The sequence below is a fragment of the Myiozetetes cayanensis genome, unplaced genomic scaffold (assembly GCF_022539395.1).
Source record: "Myiozetetes cayanensis isolate MyiCay16 unplaced genomic scaffold, myiCay2020 scf6-25, whole genome shotgun sequence".
NCBI lineage: Eukaryota > Metazoa > Chordata > Aves > Passeriformes > Tyrannidae > Myiozetetes > Myiozetetes cayanensis.
This window is the reverse complement of record NW_026087853.1, coordinates 38331346-38353628: the sequence shown is the minus strand read 5'-3', so window position 1 is coordinate 38353628 and position 22283 is coordinate 38331346. Positions and strand designations below refer to the sequence as shown.

The following is a 22283-nucleotide window of genomic DNA, read 5'->3' as shown; positions in this document are numbered from 1 at the left end:
CAGGCCAGAGAGGCAAAATAAAGTGCCAGGAGTCCGGTTATAGCAAAAGAATAGTTCCTTAATTTATACAAATGGTACTTTCCACAACAAACACTGGAACTATACAGGAACATTAACTATTTATGCAAGCACAGTCAAAAATCTGTGGGGTTCTATGCAAAAATAATGAGATGACTCATATGTTTTAATACTTTTTGAAAATGCAGGGATAATGATGTATTGGTATACATATTGCTCAAATTTTTGAGGCCTACTTTGCAATAATAAGGCAGCAAGTCCAAATCAGAATGTAAAGCCCAAATACTCATGCCATTGTGCTATTACAGTGTGTTGTCTCTAATAATTTTCTTCCTGACAGAACTCCAATATACTGCAGCTTCCACACAGGAGGTAATACATCAGGGCATCATCCTCAGCATTTATTTGTTTATGGTTTGTTGTAACAAAAGCTCCCTATTCATACAAAACTTTCCAATGCAACCCACGTTCTGTAAACTCTACTCTGGAATCCCAGGCAACCACCACAGTCAGTAGGTAAGCATGCCTGCCTCACTCACTTGGTAGGTGCTACTCTTTGCTCTCAGATTTAAGAACTGATAGGCAGCTTTCACAGAGGGATCTGACAGAATAAGTTCACAGAGGAGTTTTCAGGCAGGCAGCCTGTAACCTGATGTTAGGTAAATACCTTTGAGCAGAACATCTTAATTCTTATCACTAAAGCGCATGCAGTGATGTTACACTTGGAGCCTCTGTCCAAGCAGTAGCAACATGCCCAGTACAGCTCCTCCAAAGCTGCTCCTGCAGCACTTCAAAGAATGGCCTCTGATGGGGTTACCACCACACTCACGTGCTCACACCCCCCCATCACTCACGTGCCCAGTGTTTAAAATGAATTTTGGAATTAATGCATTTTTGGCTCAGAACCAAATTCAGGGCTGAGCAGTGGCTGTTCAATTCAAGCTTGGCCAGACCAAATCATACAAATCTCCCCCAGCTTACAAGTAAAAGGCACAATGAGGATTACATCCACAGTCAGTACACAGTCCCATTGGACTTCTCTGCAACAGATTAGACAATCACAACTAATTCTATTTAGCCATAACCACACCAAATAATTTCACATACATATTTAAAATAACAAAAAGTCTTTTTTTAAGACACCAAATTACTTGTTTCAATCTTCTTGTGAGGAAAAAAAACCCACCAAATCACGTTTTATTACAAATGTGGTAAGAACAAGCATCGATATTTTGAAAGTCTAGAAGGAAAATGTAATGCAAATAATATCACTACATGAAACAGAATACATGCACCAAAATTCTCAAAGACAGAAGTTCAGGAGGAAGGAAGGAAATACATGTCACCTTTAAGTCATGATACTGCATATATGTAATGGTTTTATTATGAGCAGTGTGCAGGAATGGAGAGGATCAAGACCTTGGAATTGTCACAATACTGTTCGCATCAGTTACATGATACCTACTTCAGCACACACTGGCAACTCCATCACATTAACCATACTGGTTTTGCATATTAGTTTCCCAGTTTGACAACTTTGATATAATCCCCTAATGCTACATTGATAAGAAGCTTCTTCTTCCAACAAGATTGAGTTCCCTAAAGGTAGAGAAGAAAAACTGATGATTAGTATACCAGCACACTTACCAAGAAGTGATGCTGCCTGTCATACTTGAAAGGAATAGCAAAATATGTGACGACCAGAAGATTTCATTAAAAATTACAGCAGATGATACAAATTAAAGTGTGTCAAATAACATGAAGAAAAAGTATGATTGAAATACAGTGGTAAAAGATGTATCACATCCCTTGTTTACAAAAGCAGCAGAACAGAGCTGTGGAGGTTACTTACAGAGGTAAGTCCTTATTTATAAAATTATTATGAAATCATCTATTACACTATTGCTTAACTCCTCAGAAGAGATGACTTCCTCTAGAACATGAGCTGCCTATCAAAGCAATCTGTTCTGTATGCACTCAAGAGGGTTTTTAGGGCTTTTATTTTTATGGTGGGTTCATTCCTGGCATAACTGTATATGCTGAAAAGTCAGGAGTAGGAATCCCTGGATAATAAGACCAGCTTTCATTACTTATTTGCCTCCTCCTCAACTGAAGTGCTGAAAATACAGACTACTTGATGCAATTAATACTTTAATTCATTTCAGTTATCAGAAGCTCAAGAGCATAACAAGCTTTAATGAATCTGAAATATTTCTGGCATTTTTTGATCTCTGAGAGCATAAAGCAATAGCTAAATTCCCTTTCAGATTTTACTCTAAATTGGAGCTTATCTAAAGACACTACTGTATTACACACATTGGAAAGACACATCAACAGTAATACAAAATCAATTTCATGCAAATATTACCAAAACAATAATGATGCAAGTGAGAAATAGTAAGGATGCCTACTGCAAAAACGAAATTATGTGAAATCTGGAAGTTTTTCCAGCATTCACGGTCTTTCAGGATGCTCTTTTTAATCTTTTTGTGTATCACTAGGGTCTTAAACTCTTCATATATTGCTAAGAAATGGCCTGAGCAAGAGAAGCATATAAACAAAATAATCAATCTAAAAGCTGTATCACTGTACAGCTGCAGTTCCTTCCACCTTCACAATGTAATTTCCCAGTAACCCTCAAAAACAAAATCTTTTTTGAAGGACGGAACAAAGTGCAAGTAGACCTTGTCATATCTCTGGTTGTCATACCAGAGATAACACTACAATGTGAGACATGCACTGTTACTTGGGAACACATGCCAAGTGGCCACACAGCACAACTACACTGTATTTTGGGTGTTCACTGTTTCAAAACCATTTTCAACAAAAAATTTAAGAAATGTTTCCATTTATAATTTAATCTTGACCATAACTGAAAATTTGTTTCAAACAATCAGCATATGAGTCACGAGCCACGCTATTGTACTCTTTTGGTTTGTGCTCCTGGGGCTGCACACAGACTGACTTAACTGCCCAAGTCCTTCCTGCAGACGCCTCCTGCAAGTTGCCACACAGCTGCCAGAAATCACCACCTCACCAAAGCAATCTCTGAGCTATCTTTTTTGGGGGTATTTTTTTTTTTAATCTAAATTTATGCAGCGTAATTATTACCATTGTGGAAGTAATTGTCATTCCGGCTTGTTATAAGGTATTAAGTAGTCTAATGGTTCCCTATCTATTCATACTCAGAAGGACTGTGTACTCTCCAGTTCTGGAACTCTGCATAGGTCAGGATCAGATTTCACCTGTACCTTTCAAGCTAAGATGAAAGTCCTGTGGTGCAACAGCAGGCTTGGGGATGAAACCTCTATCTTTTGGAGAAAGTATTAAACAGAGTCTGAGAGGACTCAAATTTAACTAATATTTCTATAAGCAAACTCACACACATCCGTGGGGAAATAATTAATCTCCAACATTACAGTTCTATCTGTACAACAGAACAAGAAAAGCAAAGGCATTATCTTCTCTTTTTTTTAGACCATGAGTTCTTTCAGCCAGACTGCTTCATAAAAGCTCATCAAATTTCCTGCTGCTAAGAGGGAGACTCTGTGTCAGCAGAGATATCTGGATAACAATGTAGCCTATACATTGATTATGCTGTTCAAGAAAACAATTGTACTTAAGACTTTCCAGCTCAATATTTCTTAAGACTGTTCACAAGAAGAGTACACCCCAGGCACCTGTAAAGTTTCTACACAGTTGAAGTCCTCTATTGGGACCTACTCAGTTCTGCAAATGCACAAATGTTCTTTCTAAGCATTGAAGCCTGAGACCTTCTATGAGAGAGATGAGGAAACACAACCACGTTTCTGGCACTTAACAGTCCCGTGCTTTACTGATAAGGCACTTCCCTATCAGAGTATTTGCATTCTTACATGCCTTATATTGGCAAAGGAAGAAAAGAAAGCACATCCTGGAGTCGGGAAGTAGAGGGGAGAATACAGAGAAAAGTAAAAGTTCAGAAATTTGCAATACTCTACTGCTTTTTCTCCATAACACGAACAGGGAGTGAGGAAGGAATACAATTTAAAGCTTCAGAAGACAGCTGCATGAGCAGAAGAATACCCTAAGTACTCCACTGCCTGCTATAAATAACTGAGCAATCACCAGTTATTAAACCATAATGAGGAAAACATGAAAAAGTGTCTCAAATATGCCTCATTTTGCCTACTGTAGTTACAGTCTCATCCATCAAACGAGAAACACATTTTCATCACTATGCCCAAACAATAACTGTTGTTTATTCAGTGAAAATACTGTTTAAATGTTACAATATCATCTTCACTGTAGCCTTTCTACCACCTCTGCAGACCTCATCTCCTTTCCTATTCAGTGAGTATTGGTCATCTCTTTTCTTCTGCTTACTGTCTCATAATCATTGTGGGATGAGACATGTTGCCCTGCTTTTTATTTTCCAGGAGCTCTGGCATACCAAAGCTTTGCAATTATATTTCATCTTAAGTGAATGCTTAATTCTCTCACTCTTCACTTCTATTTTAACTCACAACTGCTTTTATGTGGAAGAATCATCTCAAACAGAGGGAAAAAAGAGGAGAAAAAAAAAGTAATGCACAAAGTAGTATGTTGGGTTATTTTGTCGGCTCAATTTATGTGTTGGCCTGTTTTTGATATTGAAAAAGGAAAAAGGGGAAAAAGAGGTTAGGTGAAGTTTGCCCATGCTGGGTCAGAAAAGTGCCATCTGATCTGGGAGACATAGAGAATAACTTATGTGGCAGCCCAGGGCAACAGAACTTCAGAATGAAATTATAGAAAGTGAAAGTTATCACAATGGCTTACAATCCCACTTCAGACAACTATATTAACAAGGCTTCAAGGCACACACTAGAACAAATCCAAACAATGGTGATCTCAGAATGCCAGGTCCATGTAGAAAACTTAAAGGCAACTCAGAAAAACACATGGGGAGTTGTGTTTATTTAGAGGGGGAGTTTGGGGCTTGTTTTTTTAGTTTTTAACCACTTTCCTGCTGCTAATACACAATGCTTTGCTTAGGATCTGTGAGCAGTTTGGTAAGTTACAAAGTCTCACAAAGACAGAAACATTGTTATTGGTAATATTTACAGCTAATACAATACCATCAGGTAGCAACCATTTTTCCTCTCTAATAGACAACAGATATTGCGATCTAAACTAGAAGGTCATCCCAAGTGATGAACCAAACAGACTCTTATACAAGTTATTCCTCAACACACGTGTGTCTTTTTCTGACCCCGATATCAGAAAAATTTAGAAGGTTGTACGAAATGAAAAGGGAATTCCAAATCAGCATATGGAACAAAGATAAAAGGAGGCTCACTTAAGTGATCAGTAAAGCTGCTTCACCTAGCAATCCTTCACATCTCTAAGAAGTCTCATGTCTCAACTTCAGATGTGAAACAAAAACCTGATTTATTCTTACACTTTAAGTATTTTTAGTCTGCTTCCTAGATCATTTTGAGTGATTCAACCCTTACTGACAAGTTTCAAGTGCCCGTTTCATTAAAAACAATTAAATTAACCTAAAACCAACTTGACTCCTCAAAAAAAAATAAAAGAAATTTTGCAAGTTTCAACCTAGAGCAACTCTGGAAAAGTTATGAACCTCTCTATTAATGTGTAGGTTGAAATGTTGATGCAGTGTGATGGAGTAGCACAAAATCAAAGGGTGTATCCGCATGGAACTGTGATACTGTTCTCAAACACCTGAACTAGTTCCAGAACTGAAATCAGTAATAAGAGCTTCAGCAAAACGAGTCTCATGAGAATCACCCCAAATTGAACACTAAACCAACCAATTTCTGCCTTGAATTTCCTTGACACAGAATAGAAGTGCAGTTATGTAGGTATGCACAGAGTACCCTCACAGCAGCCTACCAGTAACAGCACAATGAGGTTTCTATTTCAAGACAAATTTAGTGCTTTGAAACACAGTGGAGCACTCCTCTTAGACACTATTGCTAGGCTAAACAAGCCAGGATCTTTTAGTCTGGTCCCTGCAAGACAGGTTTTTTATTTACTGTAAGCCAGCAGTGTTTCTCTGCTCTTGTTCCATTTTGACTTACCAGAGACAGTAAAATCATGATGGAACAAGTAGCACAAACCAATCCATTCCATTTCTGACTGGTCCTTGTACAAGAAAGGCACAGTTAATTATGCACACTTTTAAAATAGTTATTACCAAACAGCCTCTTGGGCCTAGAAAGCAACGGCTGAAGAGTTTCACTTCACAAATACTCTCTTGAACACATTCCAAATGCTTACTTCTTGTAATTCATCTTCTCTTTAGTAATTAAATGAAGTCATATTGACTTCATTCCATCCTAATTATTTTTATTTGACACAATAACACCAGATCACTTTGCTCCATACTTTCTTGGAACATAAAACAGTTACAGCCAAGTTAAATGGATTTAGTCTTCAATGGAGCAGCTGCTTCACAGGTTAAAAGATTTTCATTTTATGTAGGAAATACTACCAACACTACCTTATTTCAGAACAAAAGCCGACATTCAAACCACCGCCCAACATAAGAACAGCACTACTTCCTACGTTGGGAAATGAGTACAAAACACGGATGCTCACAGAGATCCAGGAGCAGAACAGATTGGCAGTGGGTGAAATGAGGCTCCAGTCTGTCACAGGGCAGCTGGACGCTCCTTGCTACCACTGACACCGTGAAATGGGACACGGGAGGAGACGGCAGCTCACCTCCCTCCGGCCGGCGCTGGTTTCACAGAAGCCACACCTCAGGGCACCGGAGGGATGCTCCGTGTGCCAAGAGGGCTCCGCAGCTCTCCCACCTCCAGGGGTACCCGGAGAAGCAGCGTCCTACAACATCGACCTGTAACCCCCCAGTGCTGCCCCCCTCCAGCCGACAAGGCGGGCACGGAGCCGCTGAGACCCGCTCTCCCCAGCCCGGCCCAGCCTGGGGCCACTCGCCGCAGTCCCCGGGAGGGGCCGGGCCGGGCCGCAGCCACCCCGGTCCCGCCGCGCCCTCCCCGGGCCGGCCCGCAGCACAGCCCGGGGAGAGTGCCCTCACGGCGCTTCCCCGCCCCGCTCCTCACCCAGGTACTCGGGTCCGGGCAGCGAGAGCCTCTCGGGGCTCAGCATCCTCCTGCTCCTCCCGCCGCCGCCGCTCCTTCCCGGCTTCCGCCCGTTTCCAAGGCGCCCGACGCTCCCGGCGCTGCTCGGCCGCTCGCCCCGGCTGGGAACACGCCCCTCGCCGCCACCGTTCCGCGCCCAAAGCCGCTCCCGCCCGGCCTCAGCCCCCGCCCGCCGCTCCCGGGCTGTCTCTGCGGCCGCAGGGGCTGGGGCAGGGCTGGGAGCACCCAGAGAGCTCCTGGGAAGGGTCTCTGGGAGGAGCGTGGTGACATGGCCTTGGGCAAGGGGCTGTGGGCAGCGTGGCGGCCGGGCTGTGAGGAGGAGGGAGTGGGCGATGCCGGGGAAGCTGCTCCAGGGCCGAGGGGCACCTCAGAGGGAGAGGAGCGAGTCAAGCTGAAGAGCCGAAATGGCAAGAGGAGTGTAAAGTCATTCTGGTTGGATTTAGGTTGGAAATCAGGAGTCTACTGCCAGGGGCTATTAGGACTACAGCTCTGGGGGAAAGACCTTAATTTGTAGGTGAATTGTAATAAGTTAAAATCACAGAATCACAGAATGTGCTGAGTTGGAAGGCACCCATCAGTATCATCGAGTCCAACTCCTGGCCCTGCACAGGACACCCCAAGAATCACACCATGTGCCTGAGAGTGTTGTCCAAATGTTTCTTGAACTCAGCTAGGCTTGGTGCTGTGACCACTTCTCTGGGTTAATGAAATGAAGTTCACTGTGTAGCAACCTTGTCTCAGAGTGTGGGGTCTGAAAAGGTGACGAAGGAGATCCTTTACAGTTTTGTCCTTCTGTCCACACCACTCCTGTGCTGGAATTTTTGCAACGCTTGTGCTCAGGAGAAGGACTTATGGGGAACAGCAGGAATTGTCCCTGCTGTATATGCAAGTAAAAATGAGCAGAAAAGTCCTGAGCTGTAGGGTTCTTTCTTTTTTTTCGTCTGGAAGCGTGTCTGGAAGTGTTTTCTATGTTTTTAACAACAAATGCAAAAGAACAGAAATTAAATTAACCACTTGAACAAGCATATAACCTGCCTTTATTCCCCTGGAGGAAAGAGCTGAAGGTGACTACTGGCAACTCAACTTTAATCTGTACTGAAAGAAGCCACAGTTAAGAACAGCAAACAGGATATTATAACTTAAACTATTAATATCCCTCACAAAATTAACTGGACCACTTCTCTGTCTTTTGTTCTGTCTTTAAAAGCATATGGCTTAGATACACATATTTCAAGGATGGGCAGAGAGAATAATTTAGGGAGCAGACAAGGAGACACTCCAGCGTGAAGAATGATTGGAAAAAAATGTAAGACTGTCTTTATTAAAGAGACTAAGCATAATATATGAAATTATCTTTACTACAATGAAACTCATTCAAAATTCCAATGTGTTCAGTTTTGCAGTTTGTGATAGGCTATAAATTTAAAATTTTTACGGAATTTTTAAAAAATAAATACAATTAGATCATAGAATACATTGATATATTTTTGAGGCCAGGAATTCAGAATTTAGAAAGGAAGCAGAATGAGATAACACAGTATTATGTTATTACTCATAAAAGCATAGGGAAAAAAAGAACACATCTGTAGGAACACAAAGTATCCTACTTCATGATGAAGCCAATTATCTGACTAATGGGATTTTTGGAAATATTTTTCCTAACATGATGTCTATCCTATAACTGCTCACTTTAGGGTTCTGGAGCTTGTCAGTGAGGTATCTGGTTCTAGGCCACTGTTGGAGAGGAGAAATGGAATTTGGTAGACTTCTTGTGATCACTAAATTCAAGAGCACAATTCCTGCACTAGCATCAAGATCTCTCTTTCCACAAGCAGTCATTTATCAATGTCCAGGCAGGTTTCAGTGGTGTTCAAAAGCCAAATCTAAAAACCTTTTCCATAATGCTGGTCAGCTGAGCTGGTAGGAGCCTTCCATAGATTGTGTTTGGTTTTTGTTGTTTAAACCATTTCTGTAAACCACAATTTGTCCTTGATCAGTATCTGGAGCACTGATTTACAAGAGGCTTTTAAAGTCCAGTTTTAAATACTACATTCTAATATCCCTCTGTTTTGGGGGGGTTTTTTTCACTTGTTACTCTTTGGTCTCTACGGGTTAGACTTTGCTATTTCCTTTAGACCAGCAAAGGGAAACCTTTTGGACACTGATCCCATTTGTGGTTTTAATAACGATACGTTTCAGTAGTAGTGGCGCCTAACTGTTGATGACTCAAAGAAAACTATATAAAAACAAGATGTCATTTCTGGAGCCATTTATAGACTTCCCTGTTTACTATTATTTCTCTCTGAGCTTGCCAGAGCCAGGATTAGGTGATGTAACAGATCAGCTGCAGCACTCACCTGCTCTCTCACACTCATGATCTGAAAAGGGAGAAATACTGCCAGCCTGGCCATAGGTATTAAGTTTGTTTTCCCCATCTTGATTTTAGAACCCTAGACTAGTGCATTTTAATAAATGGAGAAGGCTTTTCTGGGTCACTGGAAACCATCTGCAAGTTTAATACCTGCCCCCAGAGGGGCACATCTAACAAAGGCTTAATGTTCTTTTGGACCCAGCTGGAGGAATGACAGTGCACAAATGTATTTTTCTCTGTCACGACTCTCTAGTAGATTATCAGTGGTACAGGTCTCACTTTAGGGGAAGCCTTTGGAGCACACTTCTGTCACCTACCCTTACATGTCTTAAACTGCTGGATTTTGTCTACCAGGGACATTTGAGTGGCCAAGTCAGACATTCTGTGAGGATCAGTTGGACCACATTGATACATTTTGTGCACGCCCTCTTTCAGAGTTAATGTGACCTTGGTTTGATTTGGCTTAATTCTCTTTAAAGTGTGGTTTAAGTAGCCTTTCAGAAATCATACTTCAAGTATGTTGGGCTAACTTAGTTATGTAAGAGTCCATGTGACCACAAGTTTGAAAATAGTCAGTGGTGTAGTTTAAATTATATAATGAAAGAAAATATCTTTACTGTGTTAAGGTGCCTGGACTGAAGAACTCCTTTCTCTGTCAGTTTTATGTTTCTCAGCAACTTATCTTAAATTGGATTTCTGTTTCCTCCAGTCCCACATACTTTGCCCTCACTATTATAATTGCTTAGCTTACTCTTCACTGTTTTTATGTTCATCTTCCTAAGTGATACCATCAATGCTGAATTGAAATATTTTCTTTTTATTAGACAAAGTTCTGCTGAGAAACAGCTCCTCTTTCAGAGAGAGTATTATATAGAATAATAAACAAGACTAGATATCAAGCAAAAAATTCCAGAGGAAATGCCTAGTTTTAAACAGATTGAGTCATTTTGTCTGGCTTCTATTCATTTTCTTGGAATTAAATGTTTCATTTGCTTAGAATTTTAACAGTTATTGCTAAAGTAGTTACAATAAAGCCTAGACATATTAGAGGAAACAAATTTCCCTTTTTTTTTTTTTCAGGTGACAGTTGAAAATGCTGTTGCTTTAAGCATTACAACTACAGCATACAAAGGCTGTGGGCAGTCTTCAGTACTGTTCCATCTAACTTCTATGAAATCAATGTAAGATGAATTTTCATTGCACTATGAAGTTGTCTCTAACCTTTCTTGTTCATCCTTTGAGTGTCCAAAGCCTGGTGCTATTTTGGAACAGCTAAGAGCCTGTCTTGTGCAAAACTCAGCTCTTTTGAGTTTGGTTGTTCTTTGTGTTCCTTGAGGCTTCCCACATATTTTTCAGATAAGCTTTACCTCATATAAAATAATCAATAAAATTGCACATGCAATAACAAAAAGACACACAAAAATCACATCATACCAAGAAGAAAAAAACATTGACTTAAACAACTGTCAATCTTTATTGATAATCTATTATTTTGGGCACCATGGCAGAGATAAGTTTTGAGGAAAGATCTGAAGAAATGGAAAATAAGATCTTCATATGCTATTATTTATGTAAATTATTGGAAATCTTGTAAGTGAAATTAGGATTCTATTATGTAAGACCTTTTAAAAATCAATGGCACCGAAGATTCAGTTATGAGTCAGCTGCAAATCCATAAAAACCTCTTATTAAATTTTTGATTTACTAATAATTTATATGGATTATGACCAAACTCTCTAAACACAAGCACTAAAAATAAGATTATCTTAAATAAAAAGGTCAGCCAAAAGCACAATGAAATTATGTGATGAAATTCATATTTTTATATTGTTGATTCTTCAGGAGACATTTACAGAGAACGATCCAGTACTTCTAGTGCTTAGTCCTGTCTGAGCTTTCTCAAGCTGAATGAATTGTTTATCTGGTTCACATATAGCACAGTGGGTTTGCCCAACAAGTAAATAAGTAATTTGCCTCTAATAATGCAGTATTAATACCAGTTTACCTCTTCAGGTAAAACCTAGCCAAACAGATAGAACTTATATTGTTGTTTAAGATCAACGGGCATTAGAGAAATAAGATTTACAAAGTTTGTCACCCTAACATCTGCCACAGGATGAAATCCGGAAGCAACTGTGTGTTTTCCAGCTGGTGATACAACACACTGACAGCAGCAGCTCTCTTAAGTACCCACCATTTGTACCATTACAGAGTTTAAACATGACACCTATAATTGTACCTGGAAGTCTTAAGTCAAGAATATGCTTAACTGGTAAGATGTTATAAGCATACAGGAAACTGTGCTATGAACATTATACCATCAATAATTTACTATCTTAGCTGCATTTTAATCTGGAATGCTGAGATTTTCTTTTCCCTCGTGAAATGGTGGACAGAAAGGATGTAAGTAGAGATCTGATATAATTTTGAGATCTGTCTATATTGATGAACTTTCTGTTCACCTAATGATTTATGTCTAACCAAGCTCCAAGATCCTTGTATTTTAAATACAGGCTGTTGGGTAAAAATGAGCCCTTGAAATATTCTTCTACTCTTCAGTCACAGGAGTACTTTTGAATTCTGGGTGATCCACTTATGAGAAGAGGGAATAGTATTATGACAGGCTCTATGGCTCATGGAGGCCACATCTTCATTTTAAAATCAGGGGTAGCTGTAAGCTGTATAATAGATTCCTGGCATGTATTAAATGCATTGTCCAAATTCTGATTTTGAGCTCAGTGTTAGCAAGCAAAGTTAGCTTTTCTGTAACAGCAAACCCTTGAAAGACTCTACAGGTTTTGTTCCCATTATCTCACCAGGAAGAAAAAGACAACATCTTTAAAAGTACTTAAGTACCAAGTGAGTGACCCTTCTCTGTTGGAATGCCACCCCACTAACGATGCAGAGAAGAAAAACAGCCATTTCTGGCAGAGTTTGCAGGATGTCTCATGCCAAACAAACAAACAAACAAAGTCTAAAATGGCTGGTAAAAATAAATATCACTATGAAATTCTGGTATGGGAGGCATTTCTGACAGCCAAGGCTTAGCTCATGCTGGGGGGTAACCCAAAAAGGCCTGCAATTTTCATTCTTTATTTCTACTTATCAAATGTTCCTTGCAAACTTAAGCTGCCTGAGTCTGTTATCCACTAGACAAGGTGTTTGTGTGAGAAAATTATAATAAGTAAAGGCTTTGTGTGTAGACAAGAGAGTAGGCAATTCTAAATAGGAGTGCCTATTGTGTCTGGGGATGAAATCAAGTAATAACTCTGATGGCCATACTGGCCAGCTCTTATGGGAAAGGTACATAATTTTCTGTGTGCAGAACAGAGATTTAGCACATGCAAAATGCTCTGAAAGTATTTTGTCTTATAACATATACATGGAAATGCAAATGATGGAATCAAGAGGGAAAAAAATGAAAGAGGATATCACAGATTCATTAAAACTGTTGAATTCTTCAAAACAATTACTACTTCTGTTTGTTAGCTACACAAAAGCTAACTGTCTTTTGGAAGACAGCACTGTGGAGTCCTGCTGCTGTACAGGAGCTGCAGTCAGAATTTTTTTCAGTGAAAGAACACATCAGTATCCAGGTCATTCACTCCATAATATAAGAGGACACAGTGATGAATGTCTTTTCCTTTCTGCTACACAGTACTCAAGGTGTTTTCAAGAGTAAGATCTTTGTGGATTCACTAGAAATGAAGATAGAGACCAAAGATAATATAAAGGTTGGAGTACTTAGGAAGAGAAGTTGAGGTGTGGAGGATGGGAGATGGAAAGGTAGCATGCAAATAACTTACTGAGAAAGAAGATAAGCCATGGGAGACTGAAACAGTAAATGAGGATGATGGCAATTAATTGTAAACTAGGGGGAACATGGAACATCTTTCAGAATATAGTAAAAATTAAGACCTAATTAAATTTTTTTCTGAGGAATGTTTTTTAATTTCTCTTTGGATTTGTTAACTTTATTATTCTAGTTTCTATAGCACAGCAAAATAGATCAACCATTCTGCATTTGAGTCTGATAATAGCTTGTTAGATAGTAAAAATACATCCTTAAGGTTCTCACTTTATATGTTAAACTTTAGGCCATGTTAGTGAAGGAAGAGTTGTTCCTTGAATACATAAAGTTTAGATGTGGGTCACAGTTTCTCTGCAATTCTGTGAGTAGAACCCATTTCTGACATTTACTAAGCGTACTCAGTGCACTTTAAGTTATATGAAACAGAAACAACAGAAACCTGCAGCCTCTTCACATTAAAACCAACTCTTTTAATGCTCAAGGACAATGCTTGCTTGTGACAAGGTTTTCCCTGAGCATTAAAAGTGTTGGTTTTAATGTTGAAGTCTCTGACAGAGTTTCCAGCAACTCTGCTGATCTAGCATGAAGCATAAATGAAAATGCAACACACAAACCCTTAAACTCTTAGAATGCTAATATTATGTTCATGTGTTAAGTATCCTAAAATCCCAAAATTGCAATGATATGGACACAAGTATATGTGACTAGGAGGGAGGTTGGATGTGTGTGCATATGCATGGGTGACTCATGTGGACGGGGTGTGCAGCTCTGGATCTTGCTCCCACCTGTTCCTTTATTCAGGTCTTGCCTAGTACTGGTAAGGAGCAATTAATTTGTTCCCTCATTCACATTTATCAAGAGCTACTATGACAGAGGGAGAGGTGTTAAGAGGTATCTCTGATTCAGGCACCTGATAGGAAAGCATATGATTGATATCTTATCAGAAAGACTCAAGGGTTATATCTTGTGTGTGCTGGTGGTACTTGCCAAAACCATCATGCCAGTGAAGTATTGGAAGTGAATCATCTTCAAGAAAGAAAACTATCTGACTGTCTACATTTTTACATCTATAGTGGCAGAGCTTCTGCAAACAAGAAAGGTTTGCGATCTGAGGGAAAGGTATGTTTATGTCTTTCACATCTATTCCCATGACTACTTGCTTCTTTAACAGGCCCAATTAATGTATTCTAGGCTTTTAAGAAAGGGAAACTCAACCCATCAGAGATATTCCACACACCAAGACATAAGGTCACCTTTCTTTCCGATTGCATGATTCATTTTTACCACAAACTTCTTATCTGAGTACAGGGACTATTGATAGCAAATTATATTAGTAACTGGAAGTCAAAGAAAGAGACAAGTCTCCAGTTCTTTAGAAAATGCTTCTCTGTGGGGTCAAAAACTAATTTAGGAGACACAACTTGCTACTTATCCATTTGAATGTGTTTGGAGAATAAAGGTTGTTAAGCTTCCTCTTCAAACTGAATTCTTCTACTGCAGGCTTTTAAGAGAATGTTTTCCTTTTAAGCTCTTCCTCTTTTCTTTTTTTCTGTGCCAGAGTCAAGATATTAAGCTGTGCTATTCCTAAGGCTAGCCCATGGGCTACTTTTGCAATGCAGACATTGTGCAAGGCCTGGATAATTGCCATTTCACTGCAGGCAGGAGTCTCATCAGTAATAAAAGACGGTGTATTTGCATTATTTTTACATAGAGGATGTTAGAGAACCGGCAAAAGAAGGAGCAGAACCAGATTTCAAGAGACACAGGAAGAGCTACCATCTCAAAGAAAACATGAAGAAAGGTTTGGTTTGTTGTTTGGGGTTTTTTCCTATTTTGAGAGTTAATTTCCTTAGTGTTTTGTTTCTTTTTTTTTTTTTTCTTTTTTCCCATGGAGAAAATTGAATGGCCTGGCAGGTTGGTTTCAGTCCCACCTTCCAGACACACACAAAAAAGGGATGGGGTTAGATGAAGCTGTACTTTGGTCATTGGAGCCCCTGGTGGTCTAGTGGTAAAGGCGCTGCGCTATCACCGCGGAGACCCGGGTTCGATTCCCGGTCAGGGCCACTCCCGGGCAGGTGGGGCTCGTTAGCCCTTAAAGGCAACCCACCTACGTCCTAAGGACCTCGCTGCCACCGTCCAAGCTCGCTTGGCCCCGGCAGATGAACCTTAGGATTAAAGGGTGGGCTCAGTTCCGCGCACACTGTGTCTCACCTAAAAAATCCAATGCGCAGGCTGGAAGGTGGAAAGACCTTCCCCGGATCTTCGCTCGCGAAGACGGGCCATTATTATTACTTTGGTCATTACATTACAAAGGACCTTTTGCACGATTCTTTGTATCTCAGCTTCTGAATGTAGTCATTTAATGTAATCTCTAGTTTTACTGTTCTGTGCTGCAAAGTAGAATTAATGGTGGTCCATGAGATGATCGTAAAGTTTCCCAAAACCAATGCGCAATTGGAATGCTTAGAAAGCAGCAGCTAAATGAAATGTGAAGAAAATTAAGTAACACATAAGCTCTGACTTGCAAACATGAGTTTTATTAAATGAAAACAATTGTGGTAACACTGCAGAAGATGGCAAATTAATTGCTGTTTTCTTAAGAATAAATAGGCAATAACTTGAGAAACACTGTAGGGGACAATGGTGACAGTATTCGAATGCTTATGACATCTCTGAGCATATGTGGGTATACAGCACTAGTGCTGCTACTTAGAAAACTTCAGGGAAGACAACAAGGGAGAAAGTGATACCATAAAATATAAGCCGATGCTAACATTTCATTTAATGTATATAACACAGAAACCATAATTTACAAACTAGGTCACCAGCTGCAAAAGCTGGAGGACCCTCAACTCTTTGGAAAATTAAACTGTTTCTTTACAGGTCCAACAGTGAAGTTGCAGGCCCAACTGTCTTACTGCATCTTCCTCCATATGGGTAAAATCCTGACTTTTAGCTTACCTGGTATTCCAAGCTACCACCTCTTTAGTTCACTGGTGATATGGCAGAGGGAATTGATGTGGGTGATGTACCAGTGGAATAATTACAGAAATTAAAAGAGCCACTGGAAAATCTCATAGTCAGAATAGTCAGAGACCATACAACCTGTGATTTTATTTTAAACTGAGAGCACTGTTGGGAACAATTTACTATTTTCCTGGCTTTTCTGTTTATTTAGTGGAGCTTACTAGTAATATAGAATTTGATCGATAAGAGTGCAGAGTTTGTAATTATCTTTCTAGCTAGAATTTTCTGAATTATATCCTTTGTGGAACTTAGGTTTGGGAGGAGTCCCAAAAGATCCCCTAGTCTAGCCTGCACTGCATCAAGACTAAATATATCAAGGCTAGTGCCAGCATGCTTATCAAACTTTGTTCTTAAAAAAATCTAGTGGAAGAGATTCCACAGTCCTCCTAGACAGTCTGCTCCAGTGTTGAAAAATCCTTAGCTGGAATGCTGATCAGCAAAATCTTTTGAGCATTTCTTACTGCAAATCAAGTTGACTCTCTCATGTCTTTCTACTGGAGCCATAGAGGATAGCTGATCGACATCTCTGTAATGAGCTTGCATGTGTTGGAAAGATGCATCTCACTTGAAGCTTTTGTTTTCTTGACTAGGCATACCTCATTCTTTCAGCTTTTTCTCCAAGGGTTTGACTCATAAACTTCTTGTTCTTATCATTTTCTTGCTTCTCTTCAGCTGAATTTATGTTTCTAAGGTGTTAATCCAGGACCAGGCACAGTATGCCACTTGGGGCTTCAGTACCATGAGAATTTAAGAAACCAAACAAATTGTCCTGCATATGACACAACTGTTAATGTGCTCCAGAATTAAGCACATTTCTGTCAGTGGTGCTGCACTGTTGGTTTATATTGTTGGTTATCCATACAACCCTAAGATCTGGGTTTGCTGTATTTCTGTCTAGTCCAGAATTCAACACAGTTTATTCATGTTTCATTCTTTTCCCAAGGATAAAATGTTTTCCAATATTGTTTTTTCCCTTGTTTGTTTTTGGACAACCTGTCCAATTCGTCAATAGGATTTGAGGTGTTTGATCTCATCCTTCCTCGTGTTTGCATCCTTTTGCCATTGTTTTGAGGTTATCAGTTGTTATAGCACAGATTTTATAATCATAATAATAAATCACTTGTCAGTGAGCACAGTAGACAAAACAGAGCACAGTATATACCCTGAAATGTGTCTTTCTGACATGCCTCTGCATTTTGATGAGTTGTGACTAATGACCACCATGGTTTTCTTCAATCAGATGCTTGCACACCTTCCCCTAGTTGTATTTAAAATGTCATTCTGTGAAAGTGTCTTGTGAGACGGTGCCAAAAGCTGTACAAGATGTATCATGTCTGTTGCCTTCTGTTTACTCAGTGAGCTTTACATTACTTAAAAAAGGGAGCTTCATTTAGCACAAATGCATTTTGCCCATTTTTCATGTGTGTTTTTCATTCTATTAAATGAATTCCTTCTATCTCAAATATTTAAAAGACAGTTATCCAAATCTTTCTGAACACAACAATTCAGCTATCCGATCATTCTCTTCTAGGAAACTTGAGGTGTGGAGAAGCATCTTCACAAGGAACAGGTAATTTGAATGCTTTAAAAATACTTTGATATTTTTAAAAGTCTGCGACCATTTTTTCTTTTTTTCTTTCTTTCTTTAAATGTCTTATTAAGATCTTTGCGGTTTAAAAATAGATAATGTATATTTTCCCTAATAATCCTACCTTGTTGTGGTTCCTTTCTTTTTCCTTTTTCCAATGACACCATGTCCTTGGTTGTCTTTTTCCTGACACAGCATTGCTATTTAAAATCGCTCTGAAAATGATGCAAACTTTTAGTATTATTTCATGGTAGTTATTTTCTGTCATTGGATTGGTTTACTTCTCTAATGCCTCCTTTTGGAGGGGGGGAGAATTATGTCCCAAAATGTTTATTAGGATACAAATCTTCTTCCTGTTCCATTTGTAATGATTGGTGGGGGTTTCTTTGCTTAGGTATGTTGTAATGTAAATTAACTGTTAATTATATTTTAATTACTTCTTTCCCATCTGTTTTACAATAGTTGTGTTATATGTCACTTACCAGTGATCTATAAATTATTACAGGTTACTTCATAATGTTCCTCCCTCACAGGTGTGGGTAAAAGCAAGTACCTACCTCGTGCATGGGTTGAAGTGCATTCTGATAGTCCTTCTTAAAGATACTTGGTCAGGGAGAGACAAAACCTAAACATATGGTTGAATTTTACCAGCATTATTTAGTGACCCTTCTACTTTTACCATAAATATCCATTTTACACTGCATAAATCTACAATTACTTCTCAAACATCCTGCATGGATCAATCATAGTATTGTATCAACAGATAGGTAATTGAGAGGTTTATAATATAAATTTTCATCCATTCAACTAAAACCTATTTAGGAGATTATCGTGAAAGACAATACTATGTGCTGCTCTAACATTTCACTAGGGGATTTCAAAATTATTAATAAGAGAGAGATATAATTTAGGGAAGTTGAGCTTAGAGAGGAAAGTGATTTGCCAAAATACAGCTCAAGATGCAGAGGACTGGTAAACACACTTTAACAAACACAAGTGGGTAAAAACATTTGTTCCCTGGGGAGAGAAGACCTGAAGAGCTAACAAGTGAATTTATTTGCATTTAGGACAATATTTTTCAAGAGGCTTTTGTTTTAAACCCAGGAAAATAGTAATCTCAACAGTTAGAAGACTGTTCCATGACTTAAGTATATAATTATTAGGAAGTTCTGGGCCCTGTCTCTGTGCTTTATCGCATTCAGTACTTCAGCATCTAAACTTCTTATAAGCTTCTGTAAGAAGTCAGAAGGGTTCCCCTGATTTATACTACCTGATTTATACTAGCCTTGGTAGAGAATATAAACTTAAATGCCCTGTGTTTTAGGGAGATGCAGTAAGGGTTTTGCATGCTAGACAGTCAGCCAAGCCCTAGTCAGTGTGAGGTTATTGTTTTCTCTCTCTTAACTTTTTCAATCATTTTAAACTCTTGTATCTTGGAGTTAATTCCTTTACAATCATTGCATATACTTTCCTAGCCTCAGTCTGTCACTGCTTCCAAGCCAGTGTTAATCTCTCCATCTCAGTCAGTCCCTCTTGACTACCCGTATTTGTTATTACTCTTCTGCAACTTTGCACATTTTGCCTATCAAGTACATAGAATTCAATGCCTTAGTCTGCGTGCTATTGCACTCTTGCTATGTAAAGTGGATCTATTCCTATCTTGATGAAGTGATCCTGCAAATAAAGCAAAAAGTCTACATTTTAAAAATTTCGGTGGCTATGTAATGTAGATTTTTTCATGTTTTGCTGCTTACTCTCTCTTACAGTGTTCCTGCTCTTGGGAGTTCTCCTCCTCAGCGAAGATGTGTTGGATTATTTTTCCTTTACATTGAGCACAATTTGTCAAGACTCAGTGCCTGTTTTAATTTTACATTGACATTTTTAATAATACCCCTTGTCTTCACCATTTACACTTAATTAATACGAGTGGCAGAATTCTCTCAATCACATTCTGTGCTGTTTACATACTCTTGTGATTGTTTAAAGGATGGGGATTAATTGCAGCTTCCTCTGGATTGGTCTTTGTGAAGGATTTAAATAAGACCATTCCTATCCATTGACTCTTTGGTGTCAATTTGACAAAATTCCCATCTTCCCTTATGGTCCATGGTTTGGGCTATCTGACTCACCTTTCTGTTCAAGTTAATACTTTGAAATCAACTGAGATTAATTATTTAACAAGAGTTTCTTGCATTGTCAAGCGTATGTGTTAAAATGCCAAATCATGTCACAGAGGATCATAAGACTGGCTTTAAGGTGATGTTCAGTGAAAGCCCGTCTGCTTTTTAATGCAGCACAGAACAGAAAGCACATAAGCCAATTGTCTGAGTGTTAATTTCTACTCCTACAGGAAACGATCTTAGCTCTTTTTTTTCGGGCATCTGAAATTCATACATAATCAGCTGTCTTCGGACACTGCGGCTGTAAGGAAAACACCAAATAGCAGAATGCTTGTCATGAACGGAGGGAAAAATCATACCTTTTTCTTCGGTAGCAATATGTATGCTGGGCAAAGGGCTCGTGAGTGTTTCCCTTTCGAATGGTGTTTGGTGAACGGGGATGGGACAGGGAGAGGGGCTCTGTGATTTGTCTTGGGTACAGATAGCTGGCGCAAGCCGGGAAGCGGTGGCAACGCGCGGGGCCCGGAGGATACCGGGCACCTCTGCGGCGGGCAGCCGGGAGCCCGGAGCGATGCTCCTGGAAAAAGCATTTTCCTGCGGAAAGTGGGACAGGGAGAGCCGGCACCGACAGTCGCGAACACCAGGGCCGCTTTAGGAAGGGTTTCCCCGTCCGTGGCAAGGGCGGAGGGGGTCCGGGGGCGCTGGGCGAGCCCAGGGGTGTCGCAGCAGTTGCCGGCTGCAGCTCCAGCGAGTGGTGAAGGAAGGTGCGTGCCTCGCTGCGTACCCGCAACCCCGGGACCGCCTTTGCCGCGCCGAAAGTTTGCGAAGTGCCTCGGCGCTGGGGGGAGTGGGGCGGGGGCTGCCCCGGCGGGGCTCCTCCTCCGGGGCCGGGCCTCGGCCGGGCGGAGCGGGGAGCGAGCCCCTGGCGCCGGTGTAGCCGCAGCTGCGGAGGGAGTGAGGGGTGGTCGTGCCGGGTGCTCCGCGCAGGAGGAGCTCGCGACGTCGCTGCGGGCGGCCCGGGCGCGGGGCCGGGGCGCTGCCACCATGAGGCGGCGCGGCGGGGGCTGTCTCCTGCCCGCGCCTCCGCAGCTCCTGCTGGTGCTGCTGGGAGCGCTGCTACGCTCCAGAGGTAAGCGGCTGCCGCGGCACCCTGTGCCCCGCGGCAGCGCGGGGGGCCCAGCTGCCGTCCCGGGCTCGGCGGCGGGGATCTCTGCCCTGCCGGGGATCCCTGCCCGGCCGCGCCGCTCACCTGCCCGCGCCGCCGGGCGGGGAGCCCTGCCCTGCCCTGCCCCGCCGCCGCGCTTTGTCCGCGCCCCGTCCCGCGCCCGGACGCGGCGCTCTCGCCTTGCCCGTGCCCCGGCGTGGCGGGCCGGAGCCGGCGGGGTCCCCCGGCAGGCCAGAGCGCGGGTCCCGGAGCGGCGCTGCCCGGGCCGGCGGACTCTCTCCCCAGCGAGAGCCCGCAGAGCCCACGCGGCCGCTGCCCCCCGCGGAAGTTTGGCGGCGGGCGCGGGCTTTGTTCCCGCGGTGCGAGCGGCGGGCCGGGCCGGGGCGGGCGCGCAGGTTGCCTCGGAGGCTGCCGTGCCCGGCGTGTCGGGACAGCCGCCGCTCCGGAGTAGGAATGCAGCCGCGCACCCGCCGCGACGGGCCCCTTAAAGGTACAGCCCGGCTCCGCGGTGGCGCCCCGGGCTACCTGCCTCGCCTCGACGGGGACCGGGAGTCCTCCCGCAGCGCCCTGGCAGAGCGGGGCTGGGGCAGGAGCGGTACCAGAAGTAGTGGCGAGGGGAGCGCTTCACTGCGCTTTTAGCGAGCCGGGAGGTAGTTCCATGAAGTCTCGCCCATAGAAACTTTATCTTTGTGGTTGCTCCATCAGCTGAAAAGCATCTGCTCTTTCTTCGTGTTGTACGGTGGAACTTTATTTTACAAGTGCGCCCAGTGGAGAAGAAAATATCTAAACGGTTCGCGGAATTGTTTATAAAAATTCCGCGAAGGCTTTTGGGGGAGGGGTGTGGAGAGGAGATGCGTACCTTACTTCTCTCCCTTCACTCCTTTGGCAGCTGCTGTATAATTTCACCCATCCGTTTTCTCCTATGCTACTCTGAAATTACAGGAAGCATTTGCAGTAGTGCTGCTGACCTCCATAATTCTACAAGTATTGCCCCTGGGGCAAAATCAGAGAGAGTTTGGGTTTCAAGTAATATTACTTCTCTTCTAACAAGAAACCTAATTGCAGGCAGCTTTGAAGAAT

The 22283-nt window shown here is 41.6% G+C and overlaps 2 protein-coding genes across 4 annotated transcripts in view; one reads left to right on the top strand and one right to left on the bottom strand.

The window, feature by feature from the left end:
* The window catches only part of CSTPP1 (centriolar satellite-associated tubulin polyglutamylase complex regulator 1), an 81039-nt gene extending 73828 nt beyond the window's left edge, over nucleotides 1-7211 (bottom strand). Inside the window, exon 1 of the mRNA XM_050335940.1 lies at nucleotides 7083-7211. Within this exon, the coding sequence (XP_050191897.1) occupies nucleotides 7083-7128 (46 nt within the window). The 5' untranslated portion in view covers nucleotides 7129-7211. The remainder of the gene's footprint in view (nucleotides 1-7082) is intronic.
* Nucleotides 7212-21018: 13807 nt separating this feature from the next.
* Nucleotides 21019-22283, top strand: part of LRP4 (LDL receptor related protein 4) — an 81418-nt gene continuing 80153 nt past the window's right edge. For all 3 annotated transcript variants that reach the window (XM_050334821.1, XM_050334820.1, XM_050334822.1), the window contains exon 1: nucleotides 21019-21167. In XM_050334821.1, the coding sequence (XP_050190778.1) occupies nucleotides 21083-21167 (85 nt within the window). In that variant the 5' untranslated portion in view covers nucleotides 21019-21082. The remainder of the gene's footprint in view (nucleotides 21168-22283) is intronic.